At 43.5% G+C, this 21,291-nt stretch overlaps 1 protein-coding gene across 8 annotated transcripts in view; it reads left to right on the forward strand.

The window, feature by feature from the left end:
- LOC144491600 (serine/threonine-protein kinase WNK2-like) overlaps positions 1–21,291 on the forward strand; it is a 200,261-nt gene that overhangs the window by 147,712 nt on the left and 31,258 nt on the right. For 5 of the 8 annotated variants that reach the window (XM_078209644.1, XM_078209638.1, XM_078209642.1 and 2 more), the window contains 5 exons: positions 42–138; positions 2,119–2,216; positions 8,576–9,222; positions 9,579–9,793; positions 10,118–10,303. In XM_078209644.1, the coding sequence (XP_078065770.1) occupies positions 42–138; positions 2,119–2,216; positions 8,576–9,222; positions 9,579–9,793; positions 10,118–10,303 (1,243 nt within the window). The remainder of the gene's footprint in view (positions 1–41; positions 139–2,118; positions 2,217–8,575; positions 9,223–9,578; positions 9,794–10,117; positions 10,304–21,291) is intronic. The other 3 variants (XM_078209645.1, XM_078209639.1, XM_078209643.1) reach the window with 1 other exon arrangement.

Consider the following 21,291-nt stretch of genomic DNA (forward strand, 5'->3'; position numbering starts at 1 on the left):
TACCAACTCATACCATCTGTACATTTTTGTTTCTTGCTCAGCAGAATCAAAAGCTAGAAGTAAAAGAGTGTATTCAAAGCTACATACAACCACAGACAACCGCATTGTCCACAGGAACATCGATCGTAAACAGTCACGGTGTGTTAACTGAAGTGTTACTTGTATTCAAACAAAAATATATTTCACATAGAAAATAGTGAAATAGATCACAACGCAAATTAAGTCTTGAAACAGCACTTTGATGCATCTTGTGTTGCATGCATAGTCTAAATTACTGTGCTGTAATGTTCCTGGATTAGTACTGAATCTATTTCAGTCCCGTTTTAAAGTATATCAAATATAATCAGGTGTAGGCAGTGATAAAACTTGCATTTCAAGTGTCTTTTATTAATGGAAAAGTGCCAAAGTGCTTTGTTTAATGGTGTGAGACAAAAACTGACACCAAACCCAGAAGAATTAGGAGGGGTGATCGAAAATTTAGTGGAAGGAAAGGTTTTAGGGAGGATGCTAAAGAAAGATAGAAAAATAGCAATATTCCCAAAAGTGGGAGCAAAACATAACCTTTAATGGTTGGGCACGGTTAGGAGGGATTGACAGGCTGGAGTGGGAGTAATGGGGAGTTTGACAGAAGAGGGATGAGGTATGATTTAATGCAAATCGTGGTGGCTCTGGACATTGGGAATGACGAGGTCAAAAAGGCATTTTAAAAAAAGCATTCACAAGAATAAGATATTTAATTTGAAGGGGGAACAGGAGAAGATGCAGGATAGGATAAAGTCAGCAGTGTTTTTGTTGAGCTGAGGTTTACAGTAGGTGGAGGACTGGAGAGGATTACAATCAAGGCAGAAGTAGCAAAAGTGTGGCTGATGATCTCAGCATCAGATAGGCTGAGATGAGCATTAATGTGTTTGACAGTGCAGACATGAGGGGCCAAATGGCCACCTCCTGCACCATAACAATTCTGTGATATGAAAATGGAAACAAGTGGTCTTGAAAAATGTTTTCTCTCATTGGTAAAATTTGTATCCAGTGTGCTGAAGATGCAAAGTTGTAGGGAAGGTAATCTGTGAGGAAGAAGCAAAAAGATTGCAGAGGGATATAGACAGATTAAGTGATTGGGCAAGAATGTGGCAGATGGAGCATAATGTGGGAAAATGTGAAAATATGTACTTCAGTCAGAGGAATTGAAAAGCAGAATATTTTTTAAACGTTTAGAGACAATTAAATGTTCGTACTCAAAGATTTGGGTGTCCTTGTACGTGAATCACAAATTAACAGGCAGGTAATCAGGATAACAAGTGGTATATTAGAAATAATTGTAGGGGTACTATAGGAGTAAAAAGGGCTTTTTGCAATTATATAGGTCTCTGGTGAGACCACATTTATAGACTCTGCATACTTTGTTCTCCTTGCATAAGGAATAATGTACTTGTCTTGGAGAGATTGAATAAAATAGGCCTATACTTCTGCTGAAGAATGAGAGCTGATCGCGTTGAAACATAGAATTCTTGGAGGGCTTGATAAGGTAGATGCTGAAAGGCTGTCATATATGTCTGGAGAATCTGGAACCAGGGTTTAGTAGCTCGGGTTAAGACCATTTAGGACTGAGATGAGAAACTACTTTACTTTGAGGGTTATGAATCGTTGGAATTATTTACTTAGAGGGCTGTATAATTGTCCATCGAGTATATTCACGACATTAATTTTTGGATGCTAAGGGAGTCAACAGATGTACAATGGAAGATGCATCAGGTCCCTGTGGCAGTCCTGACATGAGGACCTACATGGGAATTGCATGGGAAGTTTAAACTTTTGATGAGCAATTTCCCTGCTGTCTGGGACCCCATGCGAATGTTTTAGGAGCTGGAGATTTGGGAGCTACATTGACATAACCACCTCTCATGAAAAAGAGCAGACCAGACTACTTCCCCTGTCCTGACTACTCACCCCCTTGTTCACCCGTGCAGGTTGCAATCAGATCAGCCAAGATCTAATTGAATGGGGGAGCAGGCTCAAAGGGCAACTGCTCCTACTGCTACTGCTCCTAATTCAAATGTTTGCATGTTTGTAATTTTGACATATTGGAAGTGCCAGAAACCTAATTTTATTATATTTCAGTTGCCATTGCTGACATCAGTGGGGCAGGATCGTCTGATACAATGATTGTTATGTCATCTACAGTGGATCTTCTTCCTCTAGCAATAGACAGGAATCAGGTATGTCTCAAAGGATTACCAAATGTTCTGTATATTTTTGTATCAATTATCATCAATGTACCTGCATCATTTTTCCTTTGTTGCACTTGTGTTTGAGACAAGGTGCTTGTGCTGACATTTCACTGCAGCAAATATATGCAATTTCAGATTAGCATATTTTTGTACAGTTAATTCAGACTACTTGCATTTTTGTTTTTCATTCGTAGCAGCTATTGCATTAGAATCATAGAAACCCTACAGTGCGGAAAGAGGCCAATTGGCTCATCGCATCTGTACCAACCACAATCCCACCCAGGCCCTACCCCCATCTTCCTACATATTTACCCGCTAATCCCTCTAACCTGCACATCTCAGGACACTAAGGGGCAATTTTAGCACGGCCAATCAACCTAACCCGCACATCTTTGGACTGTGGGAGGAAACCGGAGCACCCGGAGGAAACCCACGCAGACACGAGGAGAATGTGCAAACTCCACACAGACAGTGACCCAACCGGGAATCGAACCAGGGTCCCTGGAGCTGTGAAGCAGCAGTGCTGACCACTGTGCTACCGTGCCGCCCATTGTTATTTTTCCCCCTGAATCCTCTTGAGCTGTTCAATAAAACCTATTAATTTGTTGCCAAATTTGTCGTGAGTGATTGAATGGGCATAGATGACATCTTCACTGTGAACAGTGACACAAGTGCACAATGGTTGGCATTCTGTATTTTTTGCTCCAACAAAATGCAACTGGAAGCAAATTTAATGAGAACGAATATCTTATAAAACTGATCCTGGTGGTTTCTGTGTTGTATAGAGTGTATGCTGAGGTGCGAGTGGGAAATTAAGATCATTAACATTTAATTTGTGTATGATTGTCGTGTCATATATTATAATATATAATAGTCACATATTTGCTAGCGATCTGAAGCAATGTAGGTGATGAGTGAAACTCTAAACCAATTGAGCTGCCATAGGGTGCACAATTTTAGTGTGAAAAAAATGTAGGATAATGCATATGCACAGAAGTAGAAATCACTACCCAAAACACAAGAATGTAACAAATAGTCACAAAATGAGGCCATTCAACCCATTGAGTCCATGCTGGCAACATATGCAGCAATCCAATGAGTCCAATTCCTCCGCTCTGCCCTCTCGCCCTACTAGTTTATTTTCTTCCATGTGTCCATCCAATTTTCTATTTCCACCTCCCCCACTCGTATGGGCAGTTGAGCTCTGGGTTATTCTACTCACTACATAAAAACAAAAGTTATTCCTCACATTCTTTATCATCTCTTACCAAAATCTTAAATCTGTATTCCCTAATTCATGTACAGTCACCTAATGGACATGATGTTTCCTTGTCTAGCTTATCTAAATCTGTAATATTCATGTACATCTCTATCAAACCTCTTGTCCAAAAACTCAAGCCTTTCTAACCTAACCTTGAATTGAAACCACCCATCCCTGGAACCATTCTGGTAAACCTCTGCACCTCGGGACTTTCACATCTTTCCTAAAGTGCGGTGACCAGAACCGGATGCAATGCTCTAGTTGGAGCCTAACCAGGGCTTTATGAAGATTCAATACAACTTCCCTGATTGTTTTTACTCAATGCGATCTTTGTTTATGAAGCTCAAGACCCCATATGCTTTGCTATCCATTATGCTAACCACTGCCTCAATATATCCTGCCCTCTTCAAAGATGAATGCACATGCATCCAGGTCCATTTGTTTCTGCACACTTTTTTGAATTGTGCCATTAATAAACCTATATTGCATCTCCCCATCCCTTCTTCCAAAATGCATCACCTCACACTTCCCTGTATTAAATTTCATCTGTCTGTTGTCTGCCCATTCTTTTAGCCTATCAATGTCCAGTGCGGGCCATTCCTATCATCTTCACTGTTTACTACCCCTCCAAGTTTGGTATTGTAGCAAATGCAAGATGCAAGTCAATTATATATAGTAACAAAAAGACAGTCGTCCTAGCACTGACCCTTGGGAAGCAGCACTGCCTGCCATCCAGCCATATACCACAATTTGCTGCTATTTGTCCTCGAGTCAATTTTCTTATCCAGTTGCATATACATACACACACTTCTATTCCACAGACCTCAATTTTGTTAACTAGCTTTTGATGTGTCGCCTTATCAAATGCCCACCCTACTGCAACATGCTTCAAGTTACACATTGATCCTCCCTATCTTCCTATTATTACACAGGCTAATACTTGGAGTAATCAAGATCTTCTACCCTCCATTTCCCACTTTTTTAGCTTCCTCCCAATCCTGAAAATCTGATTGTTGAACCTGAATGCCTGCCATCTCTGTATTGTTTCTATCAAGGTGCACCATAACCTCTGACTCACTTCCCTCCTTGTGCAGAATATTTGTGACATCCTTTACATTGGCACCGGGGATCGGCACATCTTGAGGGCTCGCAATGATGATTACAGAAGTCTCTGCCTGTACCCCTAACTATAAATCTCCATAAATAATTTGATTTCCGCACTTGCTGTTCCTTCCTGTACAGGTCCTTGGTCATTGGTGTCATGATCTGAGTTGCACTCCTTCAGGGTATTGCCACTCCCAGTAGTCATACGAACATGTGAATTGGGAGCAGGAATAGGCCACTCAGTCCCTCCAGCCTGCTCCACCATTTAGTGAGATTGTCTGATCTGATTGTAACTTCCCACCTACCCATGACAACCTTTCACCCTCCTGTTTATCAAGTCTTCAGTATTATTGCTGGAATATTGTCAGGGCCCATATCCAGTGCCTTCAGCTGTTTCTTGATATCACATGGAGCAAATTGAATTGGCTGAAGACTGACAACTGTATGTTGGGGATCTCCAGAGGAGGCTGAGATAGATCATCCACTCTGCACTTTTGGCTGAAGTTGTTGCGAATGCTTCAGTCTTATCTTTTGCACTGATGTGCTGGGCTTCTCCATCGTGAAGGATGGGGATATTTTTGACCCCCGTCCTCCAGTGATTTGTTTTATTGTCCACTACCATTCACGGCTTGATCGAGCAAGATAGCAGAGCTTTGATCTGATCTGTTTTTTGTGGGATCACTTAGCTCTGCCTATTACTTGCTGCTTATGCTGTTTGGCATGCAAGAGGTCCTCTGTGTTGTAGTTTCATCAGGTTGACACCCCATTTATTGGTATGCCTGGTGTTGTTCCTGGCATGTCCTCCTGCACTTTACATTGAACCAGGGTTGATCCCTTGGCATGGTGGTAATGATAGAGTGGGGAATATGCCAAGCAATGAGGTTACAGATTGTGGTTATACAATTGCTGATGGCCCACAGCACCTCATGGATACCTCAAGATCTGTTTGGAGTCTATCCCATTTAGCACGGTGGTAGAGCCACACAATACGATGGAAGGTATCCTCAATGTGAAGACGAGACTTTGTCTCAACAAGGACTGAGTGGTCACTCCTACCAATATTGTCATGGACAGATGCATCCATGATAGGCAAGTTAGTGAGAATGAGGTCATGTATGCTTTTTCCTCTTGATTCACTCACCACCTACTGCAGTCCCAGTCCAGCAGCCATGTACTTTAGGATCTGGCCAGCTTGGACTGTTGTGGTACTACCAAACCACTCTTGAAGTCATTGAAATCCCCCACCCAGTGTTCATTCTGCGTCCTCAGTGCTTCCGGCAAGTGGTGTTCAAAATGGTGGAGTACTGATTCATCAGCTGATGGTACAATGTTCATGTCATAGCTCTGCCAATCAGCAAAAGACCAATTTATGCCTACTGTTTCCTGTTAGCTAACCAATTTATCCATGCCAATGTGGTATCCCCAACACCATGAGCTTTTATTTTCCGCAATAGCCTTGCTGTGGTTCCTTATCAAATACTTCTGGAAATCGAAGTGCAATACGTTCACTGGTTCCCCTTTCTCCACAGCACATGTGACACCTTCAAATAACTCTAGTAAATCGGTTAAACAAGATCGCCCTTTCACAAAACCATGTTGACTCTGCCTGACTGCCTTGAATTTTTTAAAGTGTCTTTCTATAAGCATTTTTAATAGCTTCTAAAATTTACCCTCTGACAGATGTTAAGATAACTGGCCTGTAGTTACTCGTTTTCTGTCTCCCTCCCTTTTTGAATAGAAGAGTTACATTTGCTATCTTCCATTCTCATGGAACCTTCCCCAAATCTAGGGAATTTTGGGAAAACTAAAATTAACGCATCAACCATCTAACAGCCATTTCTTTTAAGACCTGAGGATAAAGTTGGACTGGGGAATTTGTCAGCCCACAGTTCCAAGCATTTGCTCCCTGGTGGTTGCAATTTTCCTGCATTCCTCCCTCCCTTCCATTTCCTGATTTACAGCCATTCCTGGGATGTGACTTGAATCCTTTATCGTGAAGACTAATGCAAACTATCTGTTCAATTCATCTGCCATCTCCTTATTTCCCATTAATTCCCCAGACACTCATTTTATAGGACCAACACTCTAACTATTTTTTTAGATATCTATAGAAACTCTTGCCATCCATCTTTGGTTTTAGTTAGCTTTGTTTCCTACTCTTAATTTTTCCCTCCTCAGTTAGCTTTTTGTCATTCTTTACTGTCCTTTATATTCTGTCCGATCTTCTGATCTGTTGCTGGTCTTTGTGCAATTATATGCTTTTTAGGTTTGATGCTGTCTTTAGTTTTTAGTTAACCACAGATGGTTGCTTGGGATTTTTCTTACTCGGGAATATATCTCCCCTGTCCCGTCTCCGTAATCCTGTGCGGTTACTATGCCTAATCCATCTAACCTACACGTCTTTGGACATTAAGGAGCAAATTAGCATAGCCAGTCCATCTGACCTGCACGTCGTTGGACGGTGGTTTGAAACCAGAGCACCCGGAGGAATACCACACAGACATGGGGAGAATGTACAGACTTCAGACAGTCGTCCAAAGCTGGCAATGAACCCAGGTCCCACTGTGCTTTGGTTTGTAGCACTTGCAGCTGTTCCCAGGCCCTTTTAACTCATTCCTGTTTTGCTGTGCCCACTGCCAGGCCACTCCTTTCTGGATCTTTCTGTTCTTTCACCATGGGCCGCCCCCCCATTTTTTGTGCCCTCCTGGGTGCCCCACCCCTTTCTTGCACCCTCCCCTTTCTTGCACCCTCCCCTTGCACCCTCCTAGGCCTGCCCTTTTCTTGCACACACACACACACACACACACACACACACCCCCCCCCCCCAAACCTGGCCCACCCCCTTTTTGGAAGTGATTTTTACACTTGAAACCATTGATTCAGTATGAAGCACCTATCTGTGAGACAAATCAGGGGCCTGTGAATGTGGAAAGCAATTTTGGTGCTTTCTCTTAAAAAAAATATATAGGTGCATCAACAAGAATTTAAAATTAGAGTGAACAGAATATTCCAAACCTGAGGAAAGAAATTGGGCCACTTGGCTGCAGGTGAAGGAACTCTGTGGGGAGATGTAATATATCTTGTCAATATTCAATCTCTTTCTTTTGCTCCTCATCTATCAATCCCCCTACACATTGCGACGCACCACCCATCTTCACCCAATATGCCACACACCACCTGTTCTACCCATCTCCCCACTTCTCTTCTCAATCCTTGGCTCACATTCGCACATGTGTACACTTGCACACTCATCCCCTCTCTCTCACTCGCTTTCTTCTTGCCCTCTTTTTAGGTAAGCTGCAACTTGTTTCTAAGAATCACTTTTTTGTGTTCGAAGAAAAGGGTAATTGTGTTAAATGATCAGCTGTGCAAGTGAACATCTGGCTCAAATATTTTTCCAGATTTTCAGTGAAATATGCAGTCACATCAAAAACAAATGTAAGGTTACAGGTGTTGATTTTCAGCTGCTTGGAAGAGAATTACTGAAGAGGGAATGGACAGACCATTAACAGATGAAAAATATCAAATGTACTGGTTTCTCTCTAAAAGTCGATGAAAATATGTAGATTAGTTTATTTTTTAGCATACTTGTCATTTGTCGGATCTATTTCTCACATAAATAAAGCATAATTCGTTCTGAGGAGGATTGATTACAGAGCAAAAGAAAGAGTTCCTTCATTTTCCAAATAAAGTTGGCTGTTAACCAGCTTTTTTAATTCAATGAGACCTAAATGAAGTAAATTTTGGACCTGCCTGTATTCCCTGGAAGGAACAGAATATCTGTTAATCAGTAGCTCATAGGGGAGCAAGAGGAAATGATCATATGTAAAATGGGTTGGCAAGAGTTGCATGCTGTCTTGAATTTTCTCAAAGTTGCATGAAACAATGATTATTATAGTGAAGCCTGCTAGTGTGTCAGAGACTCTCTCTCTAAAGAATGATGCTGATTGTGTGAATAAGATTTTTCACTAATTTATTTCAGGTTGTTCCAACATCTCAGGACATTGTTAATAAAATTGACCATTATGCAAAATGTGAAGCTAAGCCAAATGAAGCACCAGGAGGAAATTTATTATGTCAATCTTTAGCAAACGGTGAACGTGACCCAAAGAAAGAGAAAATGGAAAATAAACTGTTGTCTATTACAAGAATCAACACCATTGGCAGATTTTCAGTTATCAGTACAAAAGACGAAGTGACTTTAAAATATCCGTGTCGTAATAGATATTCTGCACCTCCTGAGCTTTATACAAATGAATTGCCTACTAGCCCTGATTTAAAGCCTTTGGTTACTCGAACTCAAACCTCTGTTCCTGTGGAAGTTAGGCTTCGCAGTCATCCGTCTTCAGACTCTGACGAACCATTCAATGCAAAACCGAATGTTATTCAAACGTCAGTTATTTACAATCAGATGACCACAGCCGAAGAGTTTCCTTTACCAAGAAAATCAGCTGCATTGTTGAAGACTGGTGGACAGAGCACTGAACTTGCACATGGCCAAGCAGCAGCTCCTCCAACCATAACTATTAATTCTGCGTCTCCTTCCCAGTCATCGTACATGAGCAGTGATAATGACTCTGAATTTGAAGATGCTGACATGAAAAAAGAACTGCAGACACTACGAGAAAAGTGTGTTTGTTCACATTTGGGTTTAAGTATATATTGTGTGCTTTGATAAATTATTAGTCTGTACATTATTTTTGAAAATAATACCCTTTAGTCAATTAATACAAAAGATGGAAAAAAGTTATATTTCTGATGCATATAGAATAAGTTAGTGTGCTATAATTTTGTCGGCAATTAGTGCACATAGACTTCTGCAGATTCATCTGCACGTGTATAATTAATTTCTCTTCAGTCTGCATTGATTTATACACTTAAGTGCTCAATTAACAAAGCCTTCTTTATAGTTAACCAGTGTCGCAGTAAGCCATGTAATTTTGTGTATGAAGTTTAAAACATAAATTTTAATTCCTCTCCCCTAGACACATGAAAGAGATCTCGGAACTTCAGGTTCATCAAAGGCATGAAATAGAGGAATTGTACAGACGTTTAGGGAAACCTTTACCAACAGCTTTAGGATTCTTGCAAGCTGTGCCACCTACAGGCAGACGACGGAGAGCCAGCAAGAACAAACTAAAAGCTTGCAAGCTACTAAATCCATTAGTGCAGTCATTGAAGAATACAGCCTCCAATATAAGTGAGTGCATATATTCGATTGAACAGTCATCAGTCAAGAATCCAAATGTTTCAACTTAAAAGCATAAATATTCTGTTAACCTCTAAGAAGAATTGTATGCCCTGATGAAAGTGACAAGGTATCAATACTTGTCTCTTGTCTAAAACCTTATTCCTTCTTGAGGAGCTATCCATAGTGAATTGCCAGATGGGGGGGGGAAAAATTCTGATGCAGTAGTTTAGCTTAATATATCTTTTGATAAAGTTAAGCATCTAGGTGATTTTGCAATTTTCTGAATATTGTGGAGTCTTTCAAGTACTTCGAATGTACTCTTTCCTATTGCAGATCTTCAGACAGATAATTATGCAGCTTCCACAGCCCAAGGTGATCTGGAAACACCAGAACTTTCTCAATCTCAGGCAGTGCAGACGCAACAGCCTTGCTCTATCAAGTCCTCCTTATCCGCTGATGATGTTTATTCAGGCTTTATTAGTGATACGGCGGGCGCAGCACAAGGAGATGCTGGCCAAGGTAACGGTTTATTAAATACATGGTACCTTCATGAGCACACATTGGTGACTGAAATTCTGTTAGATTTTAATGTGGTATGCAAAATTAAATATCAGCTTTTGCCAAATATCTTTTTATGTTAGGTCAGGAAACCTTAAAGAATTGCAAATATAATGGGGCCTTATCGCATACAAGTTGCCAGGTCAATGGCAAATAAAATTTGATATGGCCAAGTGCACCATTTTTTTAAAAACTGGACAACATAAATGTGAATGTTGTTGAGATGCTTAAGTATGAATAATTTTGATGCTCGATGTATTTATTTGCTGAAGAACAGCAATTAGTATAGCAAATCGAATGCTAGACAATATACCCAAAAACACATTGAAACCTTGGAGGAAATTCAGAGAAGAGCTAGGAGATTGATCCATAACATCAGGTGTAAGGAACTGTTTGAGAAATTGGCTTTCCTGCTTTTAAAGAACTGGCTGAGAGGTACAGTAAACAGTCTGGAAAATGTTTATCCAGAACAAGCAAACACAAAATTGCCGTACAATAAGGTAATGTTTTAAAAATTCATTCTTGGGGTGTGAGCACCGCAGGCTAGGCCAGCATTTATTGCCAGCCCTTGAGAAGGTGGTGGTGAGTTGCCTTCTTGAACTGCTGCCATCCACGTGGTGTTGATGCAACCACAGTGCTGTTAGGGAGGGAGCTCCAGCATTTTGACCCAGTGATGGAATAGTGATATATTTTCAAGTCATGATGGCTGGTGGCTTGGAGGGGAATTTCCAGGTAATAGTGTTTCCCATGTGTCTGCTGCCCTTGTCTGTCTAGATGGTCGGGGTTATGGGTTTGGAAGGTGCTATCTCAAGAGGCTTGGTGAGCTCCTGCAGTGTACCTTGTAGATCGTATGCACTGCTGCCACTCTGCATCAGTGTTAGAGGGAGTGAATCTTTGTGGATGGGGTGCCACTCAAGCAGGCTGCTTTGTCCTGGGTGATGTCCAGCTTTCTGAGTGCTGTTAGAGCTGCATCCTTCCAGGGAAGCTGAGAATTCCATCACCTTCTGTCTTGTAATTTGTGGACAGTCTTTGGGGAGTAGGGAGGTGAGTTACTCACCACTAGCTTCTGACCTGCTCTTGGAGCCATGGTATTTTATACGGCTAGTTTAGTTCACTTTTAGGTCAGTGGTAATCTCAGGATGTAGATAGTAGGGGTTTCAGTGATGGTAATGCCATTGAATATCAAGGGAAGATGGTTACATTCTTTACTGTTGGAGATGGTCATTGCCTGCCACCTGTGTGGTGTGAATGTTACTTGCCATTTGTCAGCCCAAGTTTGGCTATTGTCCAGGTCTTGTTGGATTTGGGCATGGATTGCTTCAGTACCTGATGCACAATCATCACTTCTGACCTTATGATAGAGGGAAGGTCATTGATGAAGCAACTGAAGTTGGGTGGGCTTGGGACAATACCCTGAGAAGCTCCTACAATGATGCCCTCGAGCTGAGATGATTGACCTCCAACAACCACAGCCATCTTCCTTTGTGCTTGGTATGACTACAACCAGTGGAGCGAATTTTCTCCCCGATTCCCATTTGTTTTGCGAGGGTCCCTTGATTCTATGCTTGGTCAAATGTTGTCTTGATGTTAGGGGCAGTCACTTTCATTTCATCTCATCTCTGGAGTTCAGCTCTTTTATCCATGATTGAACCAAGGCTGTAATGATGTTAGGAACTGAATGGCCCTGGTGGAACCCAAACTGAGTGTCAGTGAATCAGAGCAGACTTGCAATGAAGCACAGGGCCCTGACCAATGGAGGCGGGGGGGGTGGGGAGGCCATATTGGCCGGTGACTTTGGGGAACCAAGCAGAACCTGAAAGCTCAGGATTTGCGGATAGGTTTATTTCAGCAACCAATGCAGAGCAGCATTGGGCTCTGATTGGTGGAGAGCAGCCAGTGCATTTCCCGAGATAGTCATTGAGCAGAGGAGAAATGCAAGTGAGGAGTGAGGCAATGATTGAGGGAGCAACGGGGTGACTTGACCAGGCCATCTGCAGGACTGAGAAGGACAACCAAACGAGGGCGAAGGTGAATTGAAATGAGGTTAGGCAGCAGGCCAGGCAGCCAGTGAGTAAGCCAGAACATTTCTCGAGGTTGTCGTTGAACAGAGGTGAGGTGCGAGTGCTGGGGAGGTGCCAGCAGTTGTCAAGTGGAGCAGCGAGGTGACTCCACCAGGCCAGCATGGCTGAAGAGGGCTGGGCAGTGAACCAAGGGCACAATGTGAAGTCCAGATAGCCAGGCCGTTAGCCAGTGAGCCAACAGAGGTCATTGAGTGAGCAGGGGCAACTTGAACCCCAACCAAGGTTGGGCAACTAACATCGAGGCCATTCCATAGGCAGGCAGCCAGTGAGCCTGCACAACAGAGACATCATTGAGTGAGCAGAAGCAGCTGGAACCCCAGGGCTGAGGGCAAAGAAAACTTGCTCTTTCAGAAAGTTAATTCATTAAAATCAGGAACGATCAGTCAACATGAAGCAACACTCAATCTGGCAGTCAAATGTGCCGAAAATTGAAGGCTAGGCAAAAGACAGTTTGTCATTTAACTTTAGAAAGTTTGAAGTATTGAGCAGTGCACAAATTGCACATTCATCCTCATCCACCAAAATTATGGGTGAATTATTGGATGACTTCAACTTGCTGATTTCCAGAGATATCACATCACCTGAAAAGGTTGAACAAGAAGTTTTCCAAAATGGAGCTACAAGATGCTGCTGATTCTTCTGCTGTTGAAGTGAGGGAAGTAACCTACCCGAAGGCATTGCCTTATGGCCAAAGTCTCTCCTGCTCAGCCTTCAACACTATTATTCCCATGAAACTCATCTCCAAACTCCGTGGGCTTGGGCCTCGGCACCTCCCTCTGCGACTGGATCCTGAACTTCCTAACTCTCAGACCACAGTCAGTAAGGATAGTCAACAACACCTCCTCCATGATCATCCTCAACACCGGTGCCCCACAAGGCTCTGTTCTCAGCCCCCTACCATACACTTTATACACCTAAGACTGTGTGGCCAAATTCCCCTCCAGTTCGATTTTCAAGTTTTCTGACGACACCATCGTAGTGGGTCGGATCTCAAACAATGACGAGACGGAGTACAGGAATGAGATAGAGAATCTGGTGAACTGGTGCGGCAACAATAACCCCTCCCCCAATGTCAACAAAACAAAGGAGATTGTCATCGACTTCAGGAAGCGTAAAAGAGAACATGCCCCTGTCTACATCAATGAGAACGAAGTAGAAAGAGTCGAGTGCTTCAAGTTTTTAGGTGTCTAGATCACCAACAACCTGTCCTGGTCCCCCCATGCTGACACTATAGTTAAGAAAGCCCACCAACGCCTCTACTTTCTCAGAAGATTAAGGAAATTTGGCATGTCAGCTACGACTCTCTCCAACTTTTACAGATGCACCATAGAAAGCATTCTTTCTGGTTGTATCACAGCTTGGTATGCCTCCTGCTCTGCCCCAAGACCACAAGGAACTACAAAAGGTCGTGAATGTAGCCCAATCCGTCACGCAAACCAGCTTCCCATCCATTGACTCTGTCTACACTTCCTGCTGCCTCAGCAGAGCAGCCAGCATAATTAAGGACCCCACGCACCCCGAACATTCTCTCTTCCACCTTCGTTCGGGAAAGAGATACAAAAGTCTGAGGTCACGTACCAACCGACTCAAGAACAGCTTCTTTCCTGCTGCTGTCAGACTTTTGAATGGACTTAGCTTGCATTAAGTTGATCTTTCTCTACACCCTACCTATTACTGTAACACTACATTCTGCACTCTCTCGTTTCCTTCTCTATGAACGGTATGTTTTGTCTGTATAGCGCACAAGAAACCATACTTTTCACTATGTTGATACATGTGACAATATCAAATCAAATGGATAGAATATTTTGAACCAAACAAACCAGGAAACATAGAGAGCATGAAAAATTTGAGAAAAGTGTTTGAGCAGGTTAGAAGTCTTCACAAGTCCCATTTTCCGAGGGTGAAGAGAAATGGGATGACGAAATTAGAAGTTGATTTTTTTTTTGGGAATGTCTAAGGCAGTCTACCATTATGATTGCAAATTATTTAAGGAAACAAACCTTTGCCAATGGGTAATCTAACTGGAAAACTATTTTAAGAGATCTTGCTGATCATGAAGCTTCCGAAGCGCACATTCAAGCTATGTGCACGCTCATTCAAAGTTGTAAAGTATCTAGAAGAATTGATTCTGCATTATTGGCTCAGTTTTTGAAAAGAAGCGTTCTAACTTGAGGAAAACGTTGAGACATCTTGTTGCCACAGTCAAACAGCTGTCTTATTTGGGACTATCTCTAAGAAGACATGATGAGTCATCATTGTTAACTTGAAGAAGTAATGTTTTAGCCTGTTCTTGAAATTTTCAGTAAAGTTGATGAGCTTCTCAAAGAGCATTCAGAAAGTTATCAATATTGTGGCTCAGGGAAGACCACCTTTTTAACGCACAGAACCCACAATAACCTCATCACTAGAACGGCTTAGAAACCAATTCACTAATGAAGTACAGGATGCTAAATACTATCTGAGTCATGTGGGCCCATTAACATTAATTTTAAGTGATATGTGACCAGTGATGGCGAAGTTGTGGGGCAATTTCTCTGTTTTGTCCAGCTACAGTCCCACACTTCTGAGCGTCTGGTGGCAATGGCTTTGGAAATCATTGCAAATTTAGGTTTGGACATCGAATATTGTCTGGGGCAGAGCTTCGATAATGCCACAAGTATGGCAGGAAAATATTCAGGTCTACAAGCAAGGATAAATAATGCAAGTCCCTGTGCATTATTCATCCCATGTTCCAGTCATGCATGAAGTTAATTAAGCAACGCTGCAGCCATCCATTTTTTTGACTTTGTTCAAAACTTGTATGCCTTTTTTCGGCTTCTAGACATCGGTAGAATATGTCGCAATCATGTTTACATGAAAACATTTCACCGTAGAAAGAATTTGTGAAACCAGGTGGGGCCCGCTCGTGCAAATGCTGTTTTAACTTTAAAATTAAACTTTATTGATATAATGGAAACCTTATCGAACATAACCCCATCAAATTCAGAAAGCTGAAGCCAAATCTTTAGTGGAGAAGTTTGAAAAGTATGAAACCAAAAGAGAAAATGCTGGAAAATCTCAGCAGGTCTGGCAGCATCTGTAAAGAAAGAAAAGAGCTGACGTTTCGAGTCCAGATGACCCTTTGTCAAAGCTGAAAAGTATGACATTGCTGGTTTTACTGTTTTGTGGAACCGTTTACTTCAAATTAATGTTGTTAGCAAATCACTGCAAAATGTTGATACAACTTTATTGAATGCTGCACAGTTTTTAGCCTCAGTTAAAAATTTTGTTCGATATGACTTGGTGGAAACAGATGTGCTGGGTTTTGGGGATATTTGTGGAGCTGCCATCTCCAGTGAGTTGTTTAATTGTCGTCCTCCATTCACGAGAGGATGTGGCTGGACTGCAGAGCTTAGACCTGATCCCTTGGTTGTGGGGTTATTTAGCTCAGTCTATAACTTGCTGCTTATGCTGTTTGGCACACAAGTAGTCCGGCTGGAGGCCTGTGACTAGTGGTGTTCCGCAGGGCTCTGTATTGGGACCTCTGCTGTTTGTGATTTATATAAACGATCTGGAAGAAGGTGTAACTGGGGTGATCAGTAAGTTTGCGGATGACACAAAATTGGCAGGACTTGCAGATAGTGAGGAACATTGTCAGAAGCTACAGGAGGATATAGATAGGCTGGAAATTTGGGCAAAGAAATGGCAGATGGAGTTCAATCCTGATAAATGCGAAGTGATGCATTTTGGTAGAAATAATGTAGGGGGGAGCTATACGATAAATGGCAGAACCATAAAGGGTGTAGATACGCAGAGGGACCTGGGTGTGCAAGTCCACAGATCCTTGAAGGTGACATCACAGGTGAAGAAGGCATATGGCATGCTTGCCTTTATAGGACGGGGCATAGAGTATAAAAGTTGGGGTCTGATGTTGCAGATGTATAGAACATTGGTTCGGCCGCATTTGGAATACTGCGTCCAGTTCTGGTCGCCACACTACCAGAAGGACGTGGAGGCTTTGGAGAGAGTGCAGAGGAGGTTTACCAGGACGTTGTCTGGTATGGAGGGGCTTAGTTATGAGGAGAGATTGGGTAAACTGGGGCTGTTCTCCCTGGAAAGATGGAGGATGAGGGGAGACTTAATAGAGGTGTATAAAATTATGAAAGGCATAGATGGGGTGATCGGTGGGAAGCTTTTCCCCAGGTCGGTGGTGACGTTCACGAGGGGTCATAGCTTCAAGGTGAAGGGGGGGAGGTTTAACACAGATATCAGAAGGACATATTTTACACAGAGGGTGGTGGGGGCCTGGAATGCGCTGCCAGGCAAGGTGGTGGAGGCGGACATACTGGGAACGTTTAAGACTCATCTAGATAGCCATATGAACGGAGTGGGAATGGAGGGATACAAAAGAATGGTCTAGTTTGGACCAGGGAGCAGCGCGGGCTTGGAGGGCCGAAGGGCCTGTTCCTGTGCTGTATTGTTCTTTGTTCTAGTCCTGTGTTTTAGCTTCACCAGGTTGACACTTTTTTCCGTACGCCGGGTGCTACCCCTGGAATGCTGTCCTACACTTTGATTGAACCAGTGTTGATCCCCTGGCTTGGTGGCAATGGCAGAGTGGGGGATATGCTAGGTTACGTGGTTACAGATTGGGGTTGAGTATAATTCTGTTGCTGTTGATGGCCAGCAGCACCTCTTGGATGCCCAGTCTTGAGTTGCTAGATCTGTTCAAAATACATGACAGTTGTGCCACACAGCACAATGGAGGCTATCCTCAATGTGAAGACAGAGCTTCATCTCCACAAGGACACTCCTGTGGACAGATAAATCATGGTAGGTGGGTCGATGCGAGTGAAGTCAAATATGTTTTTCCATCTTGGTTTCCTCACCATCTGCCGCAGACCCAGTCTTGCAGCTTTGTCCTTTAGAACTCAACCAGCATAATCTATCTATGAGCCATGGTCTATAATTAGTAAGGAAAGGAAAATTTAGCTCATGACAAGAAATCCTCAACTTCAAATGATCAACACGTGAAACAGGTTTCCAGGTAGAGAAGTATGCACTCAACCCTGGAACACCTAGATAACAAGGACACCTATGTCGGACTCCTATTTATTGACTACAACTCAGCCTTCAACACTATTATTCACTCCAAAATGGAGCTACAAGATGCTGCTGATTCTTCTGCTGTTGAAGTGAGGGAAGTAACCTACCCGAAGGCATTGCCTTATGGCTAAAGTCTCTTCCGCTCAGCCTTCAACACTATTATTCCCATGAAACTCATCTCCAAACTCCAGGGCCTGGGCGTCGGTACCTCCCTCTCTGACTGGATCCTGAACTTCCTAACTCACAGACCACAATCAGTAAGGATAGGCAACAACACCTCCACGATCATCCTCAATACTGGTGCCCCACAAGGCTGTGTTCTCAGCCCCCTATTATACTGCTTATACACCTATGACTGTGTGGCCAAATTCCCCTCCAATTCGATTTTCAAGTTTGCTGACGACATCACAGGAGTGGGTCGGATCTCAAACAATGACGAGACAAAGTACAGGAATGAGATAGAGAATCTGGTGAACTGGTGCGGCAACAATAATCTCTCCCTCAATGTCAACAAAACGAAAGAGATTGTCATCGACTTCAGGAAGCGTAAAGGAGAACATGCCCTGTCTACATCAACGGGAACGCAGTAGAAAGGGTCGAGAGCTTCAAGTTTGTAGGTGTCCAGATCACCAACAATCTGCCCTGATGCCCCCCCATGCCAACACTATAGTTAAGAAAACCCACCAATGCCTCTACTTTCTCAGAAGACTAAGGAAATTTGGCATGTCAGCTACGAGACTCTCCAACTTTTACAGATGCACCATATAAAGCATTTTTTCTAGTTGTATCACAGCTTGGTATGGCTCCTGCTCTGCCCAAGGCCGCAAGGAACTACAAAAGGTCGTGAATGTAGCCCAATCCATCACGCAAACCAGCCTCCCATCCATTGACTCTGTCTACACTTCCAGCTGCCTCAGCAAAGCAGCCAGCATAATCAAGGACCCCATGCAGTCCGGACATTCTCTCTTCCACCTTCGTCCTTTGGGAAAAAGATACAAAAGTCTGAGGTCACGAACCAGCCGACTCGAGAACAGTTTCTTCCCTGCTGCTCAGACTTTTGAATGGACTTGCCTTGCATTAAGTTGATCTTTCTCTACACCCTAGCTATGACTAACTTATTCTGCACACTCTCATTTCCTTCTCTATGAACAGTATGTTTTGTCTGCATAGCGCGCAAGAAACAATACTTTTCACTAAGTTAATACGTGTAACAGTAATAAATTAAATCAAAATCAAAGTATAGGTGAAAAACCCTAGTGCCATTGGATAAACAACTCATTGCTGCCATTGGAAGGAAATTGAGGGGTCTTTTTGGGTGGATCAGCTGAGATGTTTTATATGGTCTTCCTCATCTGCATCAATCCTGAGAAGTTTCTTTTTATCTTACATTTAGTGGGATAGGTAACTATCGAGTGGCCAAGCAGCCATGTATGCCAACCAGCCATCCAGTAATGACAGCAGGACATGTGGCAAGCTGTACACCACGAATGGTTGTTCCAATGTAGCTTGCTAACGCTGGCACAATGTCAGTTGGCCCTGCCAAGAGGAAGGCAGGTCATGAATTGTGTTTGGAAAGGGAGGTGAACCTGGGTGACAGCAGTCAATGTTGTTCTTGTGAAAAAAGGAGGAGCAATTTTGTCATCTAGGTCCCAAAAAATAATTTTATCATTAGATACACTTGGTGTTTCAAAATAAAGGAAGATTTTAGAGATGTTTAATACATTTAATGCAGCATTTTTCATCTTGGCCTTCATGGTGATTTTATATGAGAAAATTATACAGTTCAGCTCATGGTTAGTCCCAGAAATGCCACCCTGTTTCTTGGTCGTTCTCTCAGCCGATCGGCTTGACTTGCTTGCAGTTTCTTTTCCATCCATCAGATATGTAGAAAGATAGAGGGGGCAATTCGCCCAAAAAATATTCTAAGTGTGGAATTTGTGTGAAAACTGGAGTAAATCACGCTGTTTTTTTCAGTGGGAGTTCAGAGAAGAATCTCCCACACTCTGTGCACTGCTGAGTGCATCAGCGTGAATCACGTTAGAAATCAATGGGTGGGGCCTATTCCCACCCAGGAGGCCGGCAGCATAGCGCTGAGTGAGCCACTGCGCATGCGCTGATCTGTCAGCGTCAGGATCAGCACATGTGCAATGGCACTGCATTGCCACCCTCCCGATCACTGGCCAGTTCGATCGCTGGCCATCCCCGCAACACCGGCTCTCTCACCCCGCCATGCCCGGGCCCCCCAGCCTTGAACCACCCCACTAAACCCTGATGGCCAGCCCCGTTTGTTGGCCCCCTCCCTCTACTCGCAATCATAGAAATCATAGAAACCCTACAGTACAGAAAGAGGCCATTCGGCCCATCAAATCTGCACTGACTACAATCCCACCCAGGCCCTACCCCCATATTCCTACATATTTACCCACTAATCCCTCTAACCTACGCATTTCAGGACACTAAGGGCAATTTTTAGCATGGCCAATCAACCTAACCCGCACATCTTTGGACTGTATGCAGAGTGGCAGCGGGACCAAGGTGTCCCCTGGGCATTGGCACTTCGCCCATTGGGCAGTGCCAGGGGGCCCAGTTTGGCACTGCCAAGGTGCCAATGCCCAGGGGCACACCCTGCCACCCGACCCTCTTGGGGGGGGGGGGGGGGGGCCTAATTGCCCCCCCCCCCCCCCCTTCACTCCAGTGGGGTCAGGGGTCAGGCAGCCAGCTCCCTGTTAGTGAAAAGCTACTGTAAACTGTGCTGGAGTGAAATACTACTGGCGGGGTGGGGGGAGAGGCTAGTGGGCCCGGAGACTTCAGTCATGAGCACGCTAATTATATTTAAATTATGTTAAAATGACGTCTTGAATGCCTTGGGCAGCTTCGCACCTATTTCCGGCGCTGAGAGACGTGCTGGGGGCCGGACGCCCAGCACGGATTGCGCTAATCTGGCCCAGCTGAAATCTCCCGGCCCACTGTGCTAAAAAATCAGGATGTGGAGATGCCGGCGTTGGACTGGGGTGAACACAGTAAGAAGTCTCACAACACCAGGTTAAAGTCCAACAGGTTTATTTGGTAGCAAGATAGCCAAGTTTCGCACACATGAGGATGGCCCAAACCGGGATGTTGGATTTATGTCACACTATCAGTAACCCCCACAGCTTGCCTCCTGGACTTGCAGGCTGTCCTGTCTGGAGACAATACACATCTCTTTAACCTGTGCTTAATGCTCCCCCCACCCACATTGTCTGTATCTTCAAGACCTGGCTGGCTGTAGGGATTCGCATTCTAATCAGTATTCTGCAACTTGATTTTGTGTCTCTGTGCACTGTTTGAGAGCACATTTCCACTCCATCTGACAAAGGAGCAGCACTCCGAAAGCTTATGGTATTTGCTACCAAATAAACCTGTTGGACTTTAACCTGGTGTTGTGAGACTTCTTACTAAAAAATCAGCGCAGCGGGATGGGTGAATTGTCCCCAGAGTCTCAGTCAAGAAGTTTAAATTTTCGCTGGCATTGATCTGTCGGTGAATGCATAGTAACATAGGGATAAGGAGCAGAAGTAGGCAAATTCAGCCTTTCAAACCTGCTCCACCATTCAATCAGATCATGGCTGATCTCTCCCTGGTCTCAAATCCACTTCCCCACCTGTTCCCCATATCCTTTTTTCCCTTTTGTTAAATTAGAAATTTATCTATCTCCTTCTTGAAACCATTTAATGATTCGGACTCCACCGTGCTATGGGGCAGCAAGTTCCACAGACTCACCACCTTCTGCAAAAAGTAGTTCGT

Source organism: Mustelus asterias, chromosome 3 (assembly GCF_964213995.1).
Source record: "Mustelus asterias chromosome 3, sMusAst1.hap1.1, whole genome shotgun sequence".
NCBI classification, from domain to species: Eukaryota; Metazoa; Chordata; class Chondrichthyes; order Carcharhiniformes; family Triakidae; genus Mustelus; species Mustelus asterias.